This window comes from Gymnoscopelus braueri (assembly GCF_963280865.1).
Source record: "Gymnoscopelus braueri genome assembly, chromosome: 11".
In the NCBI taxonomy this organism is placed as follows: Eukaryota; Metazoa; Chordata; class Actinopteri; order Myctophiformes; family Myctophidae; genus Gymnoscopelus; species Gymnoscopelus braueri.
The window spans coordinates 13,836,548-13,852,518 of NC_137613.1; the positions used below are offsets into that span (position 1 = coordinate 13,836,548).

Sequence of the window (15,971 nt, forward strand, 5' to 3'; positions counted from 1 at the left end):
TTTCAGATGACTAAAATGTGATTCAAAATACTATGACTAAAACTACATCAAAATTTGCTGTCAAAATCAACACCGAGACAGACACCCTCGTTCTTGGCCCGATACAGACAATAAGCCACTCCTGACTTACTGCACTTAAATGGATTAGTTGGATTAACACAACTTGACCCCCGTCCGTGCAGAATAGAAGAGGAGAGGTGCCTCCGCCACCAGGATAAAAGATACAGATCTTTATTACAATCATAATGACAGCAGGAACTCAACATACATACAGGTTATACACAATGAGGTTAAAACAAATAACAACGCTTACACTTAACGATAAGCCCATCCTCCTCCAGTGTTGACCTTCTTGGCGTGTTGATGACTGTAAAGCTGTAATACGTGATATAGCTAGATTTTTAGATATAGACCTTTCTCTGCGATGTGCGGATAATATATCTGAGTTAAATTAAAATGACGACAACAGAGAAAAGAAACGATAGTTCATACAAAGATACCAGACAAAACAAAAAAAAAACAGTACAGAAAATGTTCCCTCTCATCCTTCAGAGTTTGTCTTTCGAGTATGAAAAAAAAGCACTTGAAACCTATAAAAGTCCCTTAACCACTTAAACCCTATATACTTCATTGAACTGGAGTCCCCCAGGGGTCTATACTAGGACCACCTCCTTTTTCACTTTACACCTAATCTCTTTGCCAAAAAATTGCAAATCTACAAGAGATGCAGATTGGCTATTACCGCGGAACATACACCCCCCCCCCCCAGAATAGGGACCCTAGAGTTGATGTGGTTAAGTTTACACTGAGCAGTGCATTTAATGTACAGTAGGCACACAGTGGCAATAGTTTACAAAATAATTCCTATAAATCCCACCTAAAAACACTTTAGGCGTCAGACAACAGGGACATGGAATCCAACAAAACTCCCTTTTTATCCGGACTTCACTAAACACCGATCTGTGGTCAGTAACATGAAGAAGGAACATCATCTTGTATCATTTCTACTCTACAACCCCACCCCACCCCACCCCCATTCATCACTCATTTCAGTTCCTTGTTGTCATAGTTACTGGGTGAAGCGCTATGGCACTGACAGCCTGACGGGGGTATATAGGCAGCGCTCCTCCGATCATCACGCCTGTCTTTATATCAGCATCGACCTGGATGGGTTGCAGTGTGCAGGTCATTGCGGAGAAGTCCGAATTGATTTTTTTAATCTCCTTTAAAGTCAAGCGTTGATATGTATATATATCTCTCTGCCTGTGTGTGTGTGTGTGTGTGTGTGTGTGTGTGTGTGTGTGTGTGTGTGTGTGTGTGTGTGTGTGTGTGTGTGTGTGTGTGTGTGTGTGTGTGTGTGTGTGTGTGTGTGTGTGTGTGTGTGTGTGTGTGTGTGTGCACGTGTGTGTATGGCTGTGGTACAGTTGTAGGTCTATCTATTTAGCAATTTCAAGGAACCCCCCTAGTTACAGACCCATAACTTAAGGGATCCATTTCGGTTCCTAACTATCAATCTTTTAGCTGGGGACCCCCTAGCGCTGGTCCGCCAGTCGGAGATGATTTTATTTACTCAACTGCGCCCTCTACAGATTTGGTCAATGGTCATTTATATTGACCAGATCTGTAGAGGGCTCAGTTGAGTAAATAAAAAAAAAATTATTTTCTGCCCAAAAAGTGGGATTTTACACATAAGGTGGGGTTCTGAGACGTTTCCCACCAAGGAGAATAGTTTTTCATTTACAAAACTGCCTTTGATTTTTTTACTACAGTTGGGAGACCTCGCACGGTATACAGTGGAGGTTTCTGTCTATGGGAATAGCACCGCACCTGGCAGAGTGTTATAGAGAGAACTCGCTAACTAGGGTGCTATCTCACGATTCGATTCCGATTCTTGGGGTCACGATTCATATTTTTTTCATATTTTTTCAAAACAAATGATTCTCGATTCAAAAAAGTTTTTTTCTGATTCAAAATTTAAAACAAATCGATTAAAAACGATTCTCGATTAAAAAACATTTTTTTTCTGATTCAAAAAGTTCTTGCCACTTCTCAAAAATGTCATTATACAAAAAAGAATATTAAAAAATATATATATATATATATTAAAATTAATTTAAAAATCGATTTTTGGAAAATGAGAATCGATTCTGAATCGTCCAACATGAGAATCGTTTTTTTTCCTGCAGCCCTATCGCTAACGCTCTGGACCAGGAGCTAGGGACTCCCTGGAACCCCAACCCCCGCCCCCCCCCCATTCAAGAACCCCCGGTTGGTCCCCCAGTTTTGAGAACCACTGGTCTCAGCCTCGTCGGTGCGGTGCGGTGTGTGGGGAGGTCAAAGGTCACAGGGTCTCCCCGGGCTGGTACTGGGGCTCGGTGGCGGTGAAGTAGTCCTCCAGGAAGGACTGCAGGTACTCGAAGGTGTGCCGCTCGTCCGCCTCGCGCCGCCAGCACTGCACCATCAGCTCGTGCAGCGAGGCGGGGCAGCCCTGGGCGCAGGGCATGCGGTAGCCGCGCTCCACCTGCTCCAGCACCTCCCTGTTGTTCATGCCTGGGTGGGTGGAGGGAGGGGGGGGGGTGAGGGGGGGCGGGGGGTTGAGAGGGGACACAGGAAAAAGGAAGGTACAGTAAGTTAATCGAACTTTCGAATCGCAACGCATTGTGAGCTTAGATCGGCTATTTTCAAAAGAGATTAGATCGGCTATTAGATCGGAGATTAGATCGGCTATTTTCAAATGGCCAAAATGTATTATTGTGTAGATATGTATATATTGTGTATATATCGTGAAGTGGGTAATGTATCTTTTGTAATAATAATCAAAATCTACAAAGTAACTAGTAACTCAAGTTTTCAAATAATTGCAGTGGAGTAAAAGTACAACTGAGATGTAGTCGAGTAGAAGTAAAAGTATTGCAAATTGGAAATACTCCAGTAAACTAAAAAATACCCCCAAATTGTACTTAAGTACAGTACTTGAGTACATGTACTTAGTTACTTTACACCACTGCAAATGGTGACTGTATTGTCCCCATGTGCAAAAACTCATTTGGACAGTCTGCCACCTCAGTAAAGGGGGAAAAACTTTGAGAACTCTTTGCCTACGGATCTAAAACTAGAGACAGATGGTAATGTGTTTAACCCTTTAAGACCGGGAACGCATCTGTGTCATTTTAAGATTTCTTTGGCTATTCAAAAATAGCAGATCTACAAGCTTATAGCACGGTACCGAGTGGCACGTTATGAGCTTGTAGATCTGCGATTTTAGAAAAATCGTGAAACTGTTGTGCAAATCTTTGAATATGCATTTTTTTAAGCGAACATTTTTAACTCATGTTACAACTTCTGGGGGGTCCCTGGAGCAAAATATTTTTGAGATCGGGGTCCACGGCATATCATTTTGGGTGGTCCTTGACATGAAAAGGTTTGAGAACCACTTACAGCAACATACGTTTTTACAAAAAGCTGTTAGGATTTAGAAGACATTTGTACGATTTTCCCCCAAAATAGCAGATCTACAAGCTCATAGGTGTCCCTAGGTGCCGCGCTATGAGCTTGTATATCTGCTATTTTTGAATAGCTAAAGAAATCTTAAAATGACACAGATGTGTTCCCGGTCTTCATGGGTTAACAGAGGACAAAAACTACAGTATGGTTGAAATCAAATCAACTGTGCTCACATGAATAGTTTCTGACTGGTCATTGGAATGATTATGTTCACTTTAGTTAGTTATTGTACTGCGTCTGATTTTGATGATGTTAATTATTACTATATCCTTTTTTTTGGGGTTTTAGACTAGTGTTATTCTTAGAAAAAACTCCTGTGGACAGGTGTTGAAAATTAGCACTCGTGCTAATTACACTTTAAACAATGCATCTTGGTTCGTCCAATGTTATTGTGATGTCCATGTAAAATAAATAAAATAAACATAACGTAAAATACCAGATCTACAAGCTCACAACGTGTCGCAATGCGATGTGTTGTTGTGAACTAGGGAGATTGGCTATATATTTTGTGCGACCACCCCCCCCTTAAACGACTAAAGTATAAAATAGGACATAAGTGGTTAATCATGCAGAAACAATCAATTAGTTGATTCCTTTTTTTAATTTAAATTAAAAATGTTGTTTGTGTTAGAAAATTGCAGACCTCTTTGTTGCATTAGTTTTGATTACTAGATGTCTTTTCTGTCTGCTTAAAATCAATAAAGAAATTTGTGGGAAAAAAAAAAAGGAAATCAATGTGCTTCTTGATTATTCGATTAATAAAAACAGTCATCCATAAAATAATCACTGAGAAAATAATCAATAGCTGTGGCCCTAAATGACATGAAAAGAAGGAGAGTGTGTGTGTGTGTATGTGGGAGAACACGTGACGAGAAGTAGGAGTAGAAAGAGGGGGGGAACAGATGGCGTGAGTAAACAAAACAAACTTAAAAGTTCTCTCTGCAAAGCGGCACAAAACCCGCGGGGATTAGATGTTGTGACATAATCCGGGCGCAGGAAAGCAAATGAAAAACACTCCTCGTGCACCCTCAGCCAGCTAAGTCTGAGGTTCTCTCAGACAAGACGCCAACTGGCATCGTGCCCGCATGTGTGAATTTGTAGAAAAACTGTCCACCCAAATCCATAATCACATCTTCACCCTCGTGTCTTTTTTTCAAAGATGAATTTTGGCATTGTATGCTTTATTTAGATAGGACAGTGTAGAGAGACAGACAGGAAACCAAGGATAGAGGGAGATGTGTGAGTATGGAAAGTATGGAAAAGCATGGAATTTGATGTGATTAATTTCCAGGTCTGTGAAGACACACAACCCGACCAATCAGAGGGAGGGATGAGGAAACCTACGCCCCCCCCCCCTGTTGGCTCTACCGTTTTTTTGTGTACAACAGTGGTTCTCAAAGTGGGGTCTGGGGACTCCCATGTGTCCTTGATGGGATTCCAGGGGGACCCCAGCAAAATAAGTAACAGTTTAGCCAATTTTTAACACTATTTTTATACTTTGGCTAATTGCGAAAATTGTCGATTTACAAGCTTGTAGATCTGCTATTTTCGAGACATTTTGAACAATTTGGAGAAAAAAAAACAACGACACAAATCTTCTCTTATGGGGGTCCATGGCACAAAATCTTTACAGATGGGGGTCCGCGAATCATTTTGGGGGGGGGGGGACTCACGTGCCAGCGAGGAGCCCCCACCGGGAGGACGTAGTAAAGCCTTCGTTCTACTCATCCCGTCCGACACTCCCTGCTGACAAGGTGCCCGCCGCAGCCCGTAGGAATACATGCAGTCAGTGGTGGCGGGCAGTGGTGTAAAGTAACTAAGTACATTTACTCAAGTACTGTACTTAAGTACAATTTTGAGGTACTTTACTGGAGTATTTCCAATTGTCTATACTTTTACTTCTACTCCACTACATCTCAGAGGCAAATATCGTACTTTTACGCCACTACAATTATTTGAAAACTTTAGTTACTAGTTACTTTGTAGATAGAAATTATTACATTATAAAACATACATTAACCACTTTAGCCCTATTTTATACCTAGGCTATTTGAAAATAGCAGATCTACAAGCTCACAACGTGTCGCGATGCGACGCGTTGTGAGCTTGTAGATCTGCTATTTTCAAACATTTTAGTACTTTTACTTTTGGTACTTTAAGTACATTTTTGATACATTTTGATACCAATACCAGTAAACTGATACCAGTACATTTTGCATTCCGGACTTTTACTTGTAACAGATTACTTCTACATAGCAGTATTGATACTTTTACTTAAGTAAGACAGTTGAGTACTTTTCCCACCACTGGGTGGTGGGCAGACACTTTACCACAGCGCCACCCAAGAGCAGCCCCAAAAAAAACTAATGGGAACATTTTTGAAATATTTATCCTATAATGACATGCCCAAAATAGTGATGCCAGGTGTAAAGTGGGGCAGCCCCCCGTGGTACGGTTTACCTGGGTATGGCACGCGTCCCTTGGTGATGAGCTCGGTGAGCAGGATGCCAAAGCTCCACACGTCCGACTTGATGGTGAAGCGTCCGTACAGCGCTGCCTCCGGCGCCGTCCACTTGATAGGGAACTTAGCCCCTGGAAACCATGGCAACAACACAGACACACACACCTCAAGTCAAGGCAGCTCACTCACTTCTCTTCAGATACTCCTATAGTGGAAGACTGAGTGTTTCTTTTATTTCTTCTTTTTTTTGTCATTAACATATCTCAAGAGATCACAGCGCGTCTACAGAGATATTACTTCAGAGTGCTGCTGAGATATTCAAATAATATGTCTGTGTATATCGTTGCTGTTCAGGCCAGAGACCTTGTATCTCCGTTCTTATTGTGTTTTTTTCGTAAATTAACGCCGTACTTGACAGCGTCACACAAAAGCATCAAAAGTAGCAGATAAACAAGATCGAAACGTGACAAGCTTGTAGATCTGCTACTTTTCCTATTTTTTTATTTGAATCCTGAAAAGTAACAGTTTTGGACAGATGACGTTTCCACCCGACAGAGACTATATACTTCCATACATCATCATTATGTCCCTATTTACTAAAATCAGACTTCTGAATATAAGGGGCTTTTCAGCCGGAGAGCAACACAACGCCTGCACTCTTGCTTGGAATCCACAAGGTCGCATATCTTATCCACTTAAACCGGGAGCGAATGGAAACATAGGGATGACCAGAAGAAATAAAGTCTGCACACTGGTAATGCTGCAAAAGCTCCACTATATTTGTATTGCTGTTTCGATCGAAACATTGACGGCAATAAAAAATACAGCAGAGCTTTTGCAGCATTACCAGTGTGCAGACTTTCTTTCTTCTTGTGAAACTGCTGTTTGTCCTGCACCATGGGCCACGGAAGTGCATGCACTATCTTTTTCAAACAAAAAAGATGACCCCCTTAACCCATTAAGACCGGGAACGCATCTGTTTGTCATTTTCAGATTTCTTTGTCAATTAAAAAAATAGCAGATCTAGGTGCCGCGCTGTGAGCTTGTAGATCTGCTATTTTTGAAAAATCGTGAAAATGTGTGCAAATCTTTGAATATATATATTTTTAAAGCAAATATTTGTAACTGAAATCTTTGCTTCTGGGGGTCCCTGGAACAAAAATATTTTGAGATGGGGGTCCGCGGCCAAATATATATCATTTTGGGGGTACTTGACATGAAAAGGTTTGAGAACCACTGATGTAACAACATAGGTTTTTTGAAAAACTGTTAGGATTCAGAAGACATTTGTAGAATCCCCCAGAAGCAAAGATTTGAGTTACAAATGTTTGCTTTAAAAAATATATATATATTCAAAGATTTGCACACATTTTCACGATTTTTCAAAAATAGCAGATCTACAAACTCATAGCGCGGCACTTTCGCGCAGTTTCTCCTTAGATTAACTTTTTGTTTTCAAATATGCTTTGTATGGTTCTGTTTTTTGAAGATAGGCTAGGCAATTTTCAATCTGATGGCGGTTATTTGCAGGAATAAATAATTTTCCCTCTATAGGCACAAGTTCCTGTTGCATTCTCCCAACAGCTCTGAAGACATCCTGAATGTTGACCTTATCCCCAAACTCAATTTCCCGATGTTCCAGCAGAATGCCCTGCATTCCCGGCCCAATGACGTTATGACGAACACCCCACCCAGAACAAAGCCCTCCCCAAACACATTTCCCATGAATGTTCCCTCGGTGCCGCGCTACGAGCTTGTAGATCTGCTATTTTTGAATAGCCAAAGAAATCTTAAAAAGACACAAATGATGCTTTCCCGGTCTTAAAGGGTTAAAACCTACAGTATGTACTTAATTGACTGAGGTCCCCCAGGGCTCTGCACCGGTCCGCTCCTTCTCCCTCTCCCTCTCCCTCTCCCTCTCCCTCTCCACCAAATCTCTTCACCCCAGAATAGCGACGCTAGGGCTCATGTGATGCACACACACAGACCCTCTTTCATTATTCATCAGGTTTGTGTGCGTTGGTGTCACCTTGTCTGGCGGTGTACTCGTTGTCTTCGATGAGCCTGGCCAGTCCAAAGTCGGCGATCTTACACACCAGGTTGTCTCCGACCAGGATGTTGGCGGCCCGCAGGTCACGGTGGATGTAGTTCATCCTCTCGATGTAGGCCATGCCTGCTGCGATCTACACACACACACACACACACACACACACACACTTACTTCAATATACAGTATATATATTGTCTGGCAGAAACCTCTTATCTCCGTATTCTAACTTTTTGTGTTTTTTCGTAAATTAACGCCCCACTTGAGCATACTACAGCGTCACACAAAAGCATCAAAAGTAGCAGATCCACAAGCTCGCGACGCGTTTTGAGCTTGTAGATCTGCTATTTTTGATGCTTTTGAATTTGAGTCCTGGAAAGTAACAGTTGTGGACATATGAGGTTTCCACCCGACAGAGACGATATATATGTTGTGTATATCGCTGTGCATGTGTGTGCGAGTGCGAGTGCGAGTGCGTGCGTGTGTGTGTGTGTGTGTATGCGTGTTGCCCTTGCCCAAGGGAGATATTAAGCTTCTGGGCAGGCAGGCAGGACTACTTCTGCTACCCACGTGTGTGTGTGTGTGTGTGTGTGTGTGTGTGTGTGTGTGTGTGTGTGTGTGTGTGTGTGTGTGTGTGTGTGTGTGTGTGTGTGTGTGTGTGAGTGTGAGTGTGAGTGTGTGCGCGTGTGTGTGTGTGTGTGTGTGTGTGTGTGTGTGTGTGTGTGAGTGTGAGTGTGTGCGCGTGTGTGTGTGTGTGTGTGTGTGTGTGTGTGTGTGTGTGTGTGTGTGTGTGTGTGTGTGTGTGTGTGTGTGTGTGTGTGTGTGTGGTTGTGATGTAATGTACCTGTGCAGCCATGTCGACCAGCTGAGGGAGTTTCAGGCTCTGACCCTCACCGTCTTTCAGAAAGTCCAGCAAACTCCCTGAAAAAAACAACAACACCCACTGTTACATAACTGCATCATCACCTCTCGGGACGCACACCCACACCCGCAATGTCAAAAAAGTGTGAATTTAACAAAACTTTCTTTTTGTTTGTTTGGCTTGTTTACCGTTGATTTACCTCCATTGCAACTGTTTTTTGTCAAACAAAATGAGAACGAAGCATAGGTATATATATAGGCTTTTAGCTTCAGCCTATTCCTTGTCGATCGCCTTGAACTATGTTACAGTTTACTTATGTTACTGTGTAATGTTATGGATACCGGTGAACATAATCGAAATAAACTAACTAACTAACTAAAAATTGTGAATTTTACCCTCAAAGTGTCTCAAAGTGTGTAGACTCAAGGGTATTCAATTCCATTTCATATTTCACGTGTGCATGAAAACCTGTTACCTTTGTTAAACCTCCATGGTCTTTTTTCAATCATCATGATATGCGTTCAGTAAATTATGGTCCCATTCATTTTTTAATTAATGATAAAGTAGGTTATGTTTCTAGGGCTTCTAATGGTTCTAGCGAGTGAAGACTCGCAGCCACTAGCAGTCGTTTCCGGTTGCTTTTCGGGACCGAAGGTTCCAAGATGGCGGATTTGAACTCGGCGAAACGGGTATGTATAGAAACCAATGGGTCACGTGGCGGTTCCCGTCGTCCATATTTTTTACAGTCTATGCTATTCCGGGGGCTAACATTTGGCGAAGATAACCGATCTACAAGCTGTCAGCAGAGATTTTGTGCAGAGAAGAAAGAAAAGTAGGAGGCCTAGTTTGACCCCTGGCTGACTCTGGATAATGTAACATAGACTCTGATGCTCACGGTTCATCAGAGTTGACAAGCTCTCAAATGTGACGCGTTGATCTAACCCTCCAAAAACATAACAACGACAAAAACGTGACATAGCCTTTTGGAGCAACTCAGTGCGCCTAATCAAGATGTTCTTTTCCCAACGTCTACTTTTAACAAGTTATTTTTTCAATTCTTGCGTTGCTGCGCTGTCTGTCTGTCTGTGAGATTACGCGAGCAAAACTCCTCGAACGTGAATGAATTTACTTTACAAAATGAAAGCCATTCCCGGGGTCTGACATTCTTCTCTCTATGACAAAATGAAAATGTACAAAATCCATCATTCACACCCCATCCCCCGAACATGACAGTTTCTCAGCACTCGGCGTTCCACGTTATTATATATCCTACCTGAGCTCATGAACTCGGTGATGATGTAGATGGGCTCCTCAGACACCACGGCGTACAGCTGCACCAGCTTGTCGTGACGGAGCCTCTTCATGATCTGAGCCTCCTCCAGGAAGGCCTCCGGGGACATGGTGCCCGGCTTCAGAGTCTTCACCGCCACCTTGGTGGTGCCGTTCCACATGCCTGGTGGCAGAGCAGTGCAGCAAAGACACGGGTTGGAGATTGGTATACGTACGTATGCACAGTACCACCACATGTAGGTACAGAGGACGTACGGGAGACGTGCAGACACACACACATTAACACGCACACTTAAGCATAAGAAGGAATACCAAAACGCTCGCCCCAAAACATAGTTGCCCCGGGGCAAATCCTGGTATTCCTAAACGTAACCTCAGTAAAACGGTGCCAAAACCTAACCTCATTCCTAAACTTAACCCATTAAGACCTGAGACCATTCTTAAAAATGTTTTCTAAATCCTAAGTTTTTTGAAAAAAAATCAAAACATATTTTTTTCAAGATTTTTCAAAAATAGCAGATCTACAAGCTCATAGCGCGGCACTCGGTGCCGCGCTATGAGCTTGTATATCTGCTATTTTTGAATAGCCAAAGAAATCTAAAGTGACACAGATGCGTTCCAGGTATTAATGGGTTAACCTCAGTAATACTATGCCTAATCGCCAACCCTAAACTTATTTCTAACCTTATCCTCAGTAAAACAAATACAAGAACCGCTGGTCCGCCCAAAATAATGGGTGCGAGTGTGTTTTGGGGCGAGTCTTCTGGTTACCTTTAAGAAGACCTAGTGAAAGCACAATGAACATCACCAACATGATAGGGCAGGGGTCTTCAACGTTCTTCAGGCCAAGGACCCCTTAGCTGAGAGAGAGTTGAAGCAGGGACCCCCCCCCCCACTACATATTGTGTTGCAGATTAAACTTTTTCATATATTTCATAGATAGCTTCATAGACTTGTTTGACAGCACTATCAAGTATGTTGGATTCATGTTAATGTGTATTTTCAGACATTTAACCACTTAGACCGTCAATACTTAGTAAACTTTAGTAAACTTTGAACTTTGGCTCTGTACTTGGTCTGCTCTTTTTCCCCCCTCTACACACCAAACCTCTTTGTCAAAAATAGCAGATCTACAAGCACAAAAGCGTGAGGTGTTGTGAGCTTGTAGATCTATTTTTGTCCAAAGTTCTCCACAGAATAGGGATGCTTGGGTTCAAGTGGTAAATGTAAAAAAAAATCCTATCACTGAACAATTTGACGGCCCCCCTGTAGTAACTCTAAGGACCCCCTAGGGGTCCCAGACCCCCTGTTAAAGACCCCTGAGATAGGGGGAGTACGCACCTGCAGGTGTGGTCACTCAAGAGAGCTACAGTACTGTACAGCAAAGTGAAGGAAAATAAACTTGGATGCGTAGAAATGCACGGCAACAAAACAGACACACACACACACACACACGCACACACACACACACACACACACACACACACACTTAGGTACTGAGTGACACATGCAATATGAGTTGTGATGGCGAGCAACGAGCATGCATGACATGAAAGAGGGGAGGGAGGGAGGAAGAACAGTCTACGGTACTGGACAGTGACAGAGCTCAGCTCACTACAGGCCTTTTAATGGACCTTAGGGACATGTTCAGACTGGCAGCCCCAAATACGATTTTTTCGTCCTGTGCAGTTTCTCAGCTGTGCCAGAAGAGAATAGGATATTATGCAAACTATGTGATCTGAAAGAAGTTGAAAATGAATTTCATTGAATTTTTTTAATTGTACACTTTATGATGATTTGAGGGTTCCTTTATTTGATGTAATACAAAAACAAAAGCCTGAGCTATTCTGGGAAGATGATGGCCAGATGTTGGCGTGGGTTGCTTAAGAATGAAGTGTTTTAAGACGGCAAATGTTGTTTCTAGAGCCTGGAGTAGAAGACAATCCCAGCTTTTCAAGTAGGTTCATGTCGGGTTTCCTGTCAAGCTGTGAATTAACTATTATTAGTAATTTGCCCTTTATGGCTGGGCTTCCTTGGAGGCATGACACTTTAATAAAGAAAATCAATCAATAAATCAATCTAAAGATGTGTCTCAGTCTAGACACTGAGGCCTGATATATACTTTGTCGTACAATGGCATCGCTTGCTGAAAATAGCCAATCTACAAGCTCAAAACGTGTCGTGGTTCGATGCGTTTTGAGTATGTTGCAGACGTACTTTTGGCCAGCGACACCCTTGTACAACAGTGTATAAGCCAAGACATGCCATCTCCGGTTTATTTCCCGTATCTGTGTGAAGTAGGTGGCCGGCCGCCCTTTTTAGGAGACCAGAAGCAGGTTGGAGTCTATTATTTCCAATGGAAGAGTGAACGTAAACACAGCTTCTGAACCGTTCTTTAGAACTAAAACTAAATATTGGACCCGATCGTCACAAGCCACACAATCTTCCCTAGATTTTTCACACTAAAATGGCTTTTTTTCAGAGTCAAATCAGGAGAAAATCGACTTTATTATCGACCTTTCTCTGTCCCAGCAACACACTCTCGGCGGGATCTAGCACCAGTAAACATCGGACGTTCGCGAGATCTGCCGTCGGCCCACTTAGGAGACCATTTGTAGGATTTGTGTACCATACGATTTGTGTACCATTTTATGTGCCATTCTATCTTTCTAGACCATCTTTGGTATAAGTTAAGCATTACTCACGCCTATATACAGTTATGTCATTACCACAACAACAGCAAAAAACTATGCAGACAGTTCAACGATGTCTGAATACACAAATCCAGTCAGATCACTGAGGAATTTAAAATACAGGACAGTCAGTCCTAAAGATCAGATTTGAGAAAAGAAATCGGATTTGTTGCTGCAGTCTAAAACAAAGTGTTTCACAGTAAGGTAAAACAAGGTGTCTCAGACACATAGGGAGTTTCTCCTGCATAATAAGGAATGTAATAGGAAACTACAGGCAAGCTTGATAATATCATCATACACATCCAGTAGTGGGAGGACTGGTTGAAACACAGCTGGACACGAGACGGGCTGGGGAGAAGAATAGATCATTTTCAGATTATTCGCAAAACACAAGGCGTTTTAAACGGCTATATTAGAGAGTGGGGCCTATTACTGAGAGGGAGAGAGACAAAAGAAATAAAGGGCCTTGATAGAGACAGATAAAAAAAAATTGGGAAGTAAAGATGCCTAAAAAAACAATTGAACGAGGTTCTGCCTTGTTAGGGGATAAGAGGGGATTGATGTTTTTTTTCGCCTGGACCCCAGGAAGAATAGTCTCCACTACAGTGTAGTAGACTAATGGGGATCCTTAATAAACAATAAACAGAAAACAATGCACACACAGCGGCAGCGTGTACGTACAGTACACTACATGGACAACAAAAAGTCAGACAAAGGCATTGAAGAGAGCGCCATTAGCGGTCTTCAGGGCCCGGGGCGGACATCAACAGTGACAGACAATTTTTTTCGGGGGGCGGACGGACGGACCGAAAGGGCGGACAGCAGGGTGGACACCAGTGTTGATTTTGACAGCAAATCTTTCTTTAGTTTCTGTCATAGTCTTTTGAATAAAATTCCATTTAGTTTTAGTTATATTTTAGTCAACTGAAATGTTTTCGTTTTTGTCTAGTTTTAGTCGACTAAATATTATCAGATTTTAGTCGACTAAATCTACAGTTGATTTAGTCGACAAATTTTTTTTTTGGCAGGTGCCTTGATGGCGTCGTGATGGCTGATTTTACACTTGCTGAAAACAGCCGATCTACAAGCTCACAACGCGTCGTGCTGCGACGCGTTGTGAGCTTGTAGATCTCCTATTTTCAGAGCGCAACACCCGAGCGCAACCAAACATAAAATGACTCAATATATTTAGTCTTAGTTTTAGTCATCATAGCTTAGTTTTCATGTAGTTTCTATTTAGTTTTCGTCAGTGAAAAAAGGTAGTCGACGAACATTTTTCGCCATAGTTTTAGTCGACGAAATCAACACTGGTGGACCACACACAGACACTTAGAAAAAAACGAGGACACTGCCCGTGCCCGGCGTCGTTGTCTTCCTTTAGGTGTCTTCTTCGTCTTCTCACCCAAAAACACGTCCCCGAAGCAGCCGTGGCCCAGTTTCTTTTCGAGGATCAGCCGCTCCCTCGCCACCTCCCAAGCGTCCTTCCCCAGACCCAGGGTCAGTGGGGTGGAGTTGATACAGGGCACGGTCAGGTAGTAACACAGCCCGTCATTATTGTCTATGTGGGGGTTGAGGGGTGGGGGTGGGGGGTGTGACAACAGGGTGGAAAACAGAGTGATGGATGGATGGATGGAGGGAGGGAGGAAGGGAGGGAGGGATGGGGGTGGAGAGAGAGGATGAGAGGAGAAGAAGAGGATGAGATGATGGAGAGGCATGCACATGCAATAAACCCAGAGTGGGTTAGGGGGGGGTGGGGGGGGGGGGACGCAATGCTGCACACCTGGATACTATACAAAAATGTTGATGAATTGAATACATACATAGGACCACGATAGAAACAAGTCCCCAGGGACTTTTCTGTGTTATCCTTTCAGCCTTAAAAGGGGAATTTTGGACCACGGTTTTCTTACCTTTTCTATGATGTTATGATATCCTAAGGATGAATGGTACAGTAGAACAATTTCATAACTCCATCCCGGGTCCGCCACAGCTTAAAACGCGTGCCAATAGGCCTTGCGCTAGATCGCATATTTTGATAGCTTTTTTTTGGGAGATCTGACATTCATAGTGACAGAACACAACGTGTATGCAACGTGATTGTCTTGAACCGGGGAGCATTCAAGCTAGACGAGCTAGATGAGATTTCAATCTCGTCTAGCGAGCGCACGTTTTTTAGCTGGAGTAGCCCGGGATGGAGTTATGATTTTTTTCTACTGTACCATTCATCCTAGGATATCATATCATCATAGAAAAGGTAAGAAAACCATGGTCCAAAATCCCCTTTAATGTCTGACTGTACCACGTGCCGTTCACATTTCTGACTAATAAAGTATTCAATCAATCAAAAAAAGACATGCAACACGTTTGTGAGCTTGTAGATAAGCTTCAAGTATCACGTTCTCCAGGTGTGTGCGTGCTGCATTCACCCCCCCCCCCCCACGCCCCCCTCCCCCTCCCCCAACCAGCCCCTCCCCCTACCCATCCAGACTTCTCCAAACTGGCCGTTGCCCAGTTTCTTAGTGAGCTGCAGGGATTCTCGAGGAATCTCCCACACGTCCTTGGTCTTCACCGATAGGTCGGCCAGCTTAGGCATGCCCCGCCTACAGTTGCCAATCAAACGGCAACACAGTCCTGCGGCTCTCTCTGGTTGTGGGGGGGGAGAGAGAGAGAGAGAGAGAGAGAGAGAGAGAGAGAGAGAGAGAGAGAGAGAGAGAGAGAGAGAGAGAGAGAGAGAGAGAGAGAGAGAGAGAAACAGGAGAGAGAGCGAGAGAGAGAGAGAGAGAGAGAGAGAGAGAGAGAGAGAGGAGAGTGGAGAGAGAGAGAGAGAGAGAGAGAGAGAGAGAGAGAGAGAGAGAGAGAAACAGGAGAGAAAGAAAGAGAGAGAGAGGGGAGAGAGAAAGGAAAGACAGACAGACAGACAGACAGACAGACAGACAGACAGACAGACAGACAGACAAAGAGGAGAAGGGAAAAGGAAGACAGATAGAAATGTGCGGCAGAGAGATAAAGAGAGAGAGCGAGACAAACTGCTTAGGCTCCACAAACAACAAACATGTAAACAGACATCTGAAGCAATGCGCGCGCACAGACACACACACACACACACACACACAC

At 43.2% G+C, this 15,971-nt stretch overlaps 1 protein-coding gene across 2 annotated transcripts in view; it reads right to left on the minus strand.

Annotated features, from left to right (window-relative positions):
- Positions 1 to 215: 215 nt before the first annotated feature.
- The window catches only part of yrk (Yes-related kinase), a 49,405-nt gene continuing 33,649 nt past the window's right edge, over positions 216 to 15,971 (minus strand). The window contains exons 8-13 of one of the 2 annotated variants that reach the window (XM_080443339.1): positions 14,260 to 14,415; positions 10,148 to 10,327; positions 8,857 to 8,933; positions 7,995 to 8,148; positions 5,965 to 6,096; positions 216 to 2,550 (exon numbers count right to left, since the gene is read on the minus strand). In XM_080443339.1, the coding sequence (XP_080299465.1) occupies positions 2,342 to 2,550; positions 5,965 to 6,096; positions 7,995 to 8,148; positions 8,857 to 8,933; positions 10,148 to 10,327; positions 14,260 to 14,415 (908 nt within the window). In that variant the 3' untranslated portion in view covers positions 216 to 2,341. Of the gene's footprint in view, positions 2,551 to 5,964; positions 6,097 to 7,994; positions 8,149 to 8,856; positions 8,934 to 10,147; positions 10,328 to 14,259; positions 14,416 to 15,335; positions 15,501 to 15,971 lie in introns of both variants that reach the window. The other variant, XM_080443338.1, reaches the window with a different exon arrangement.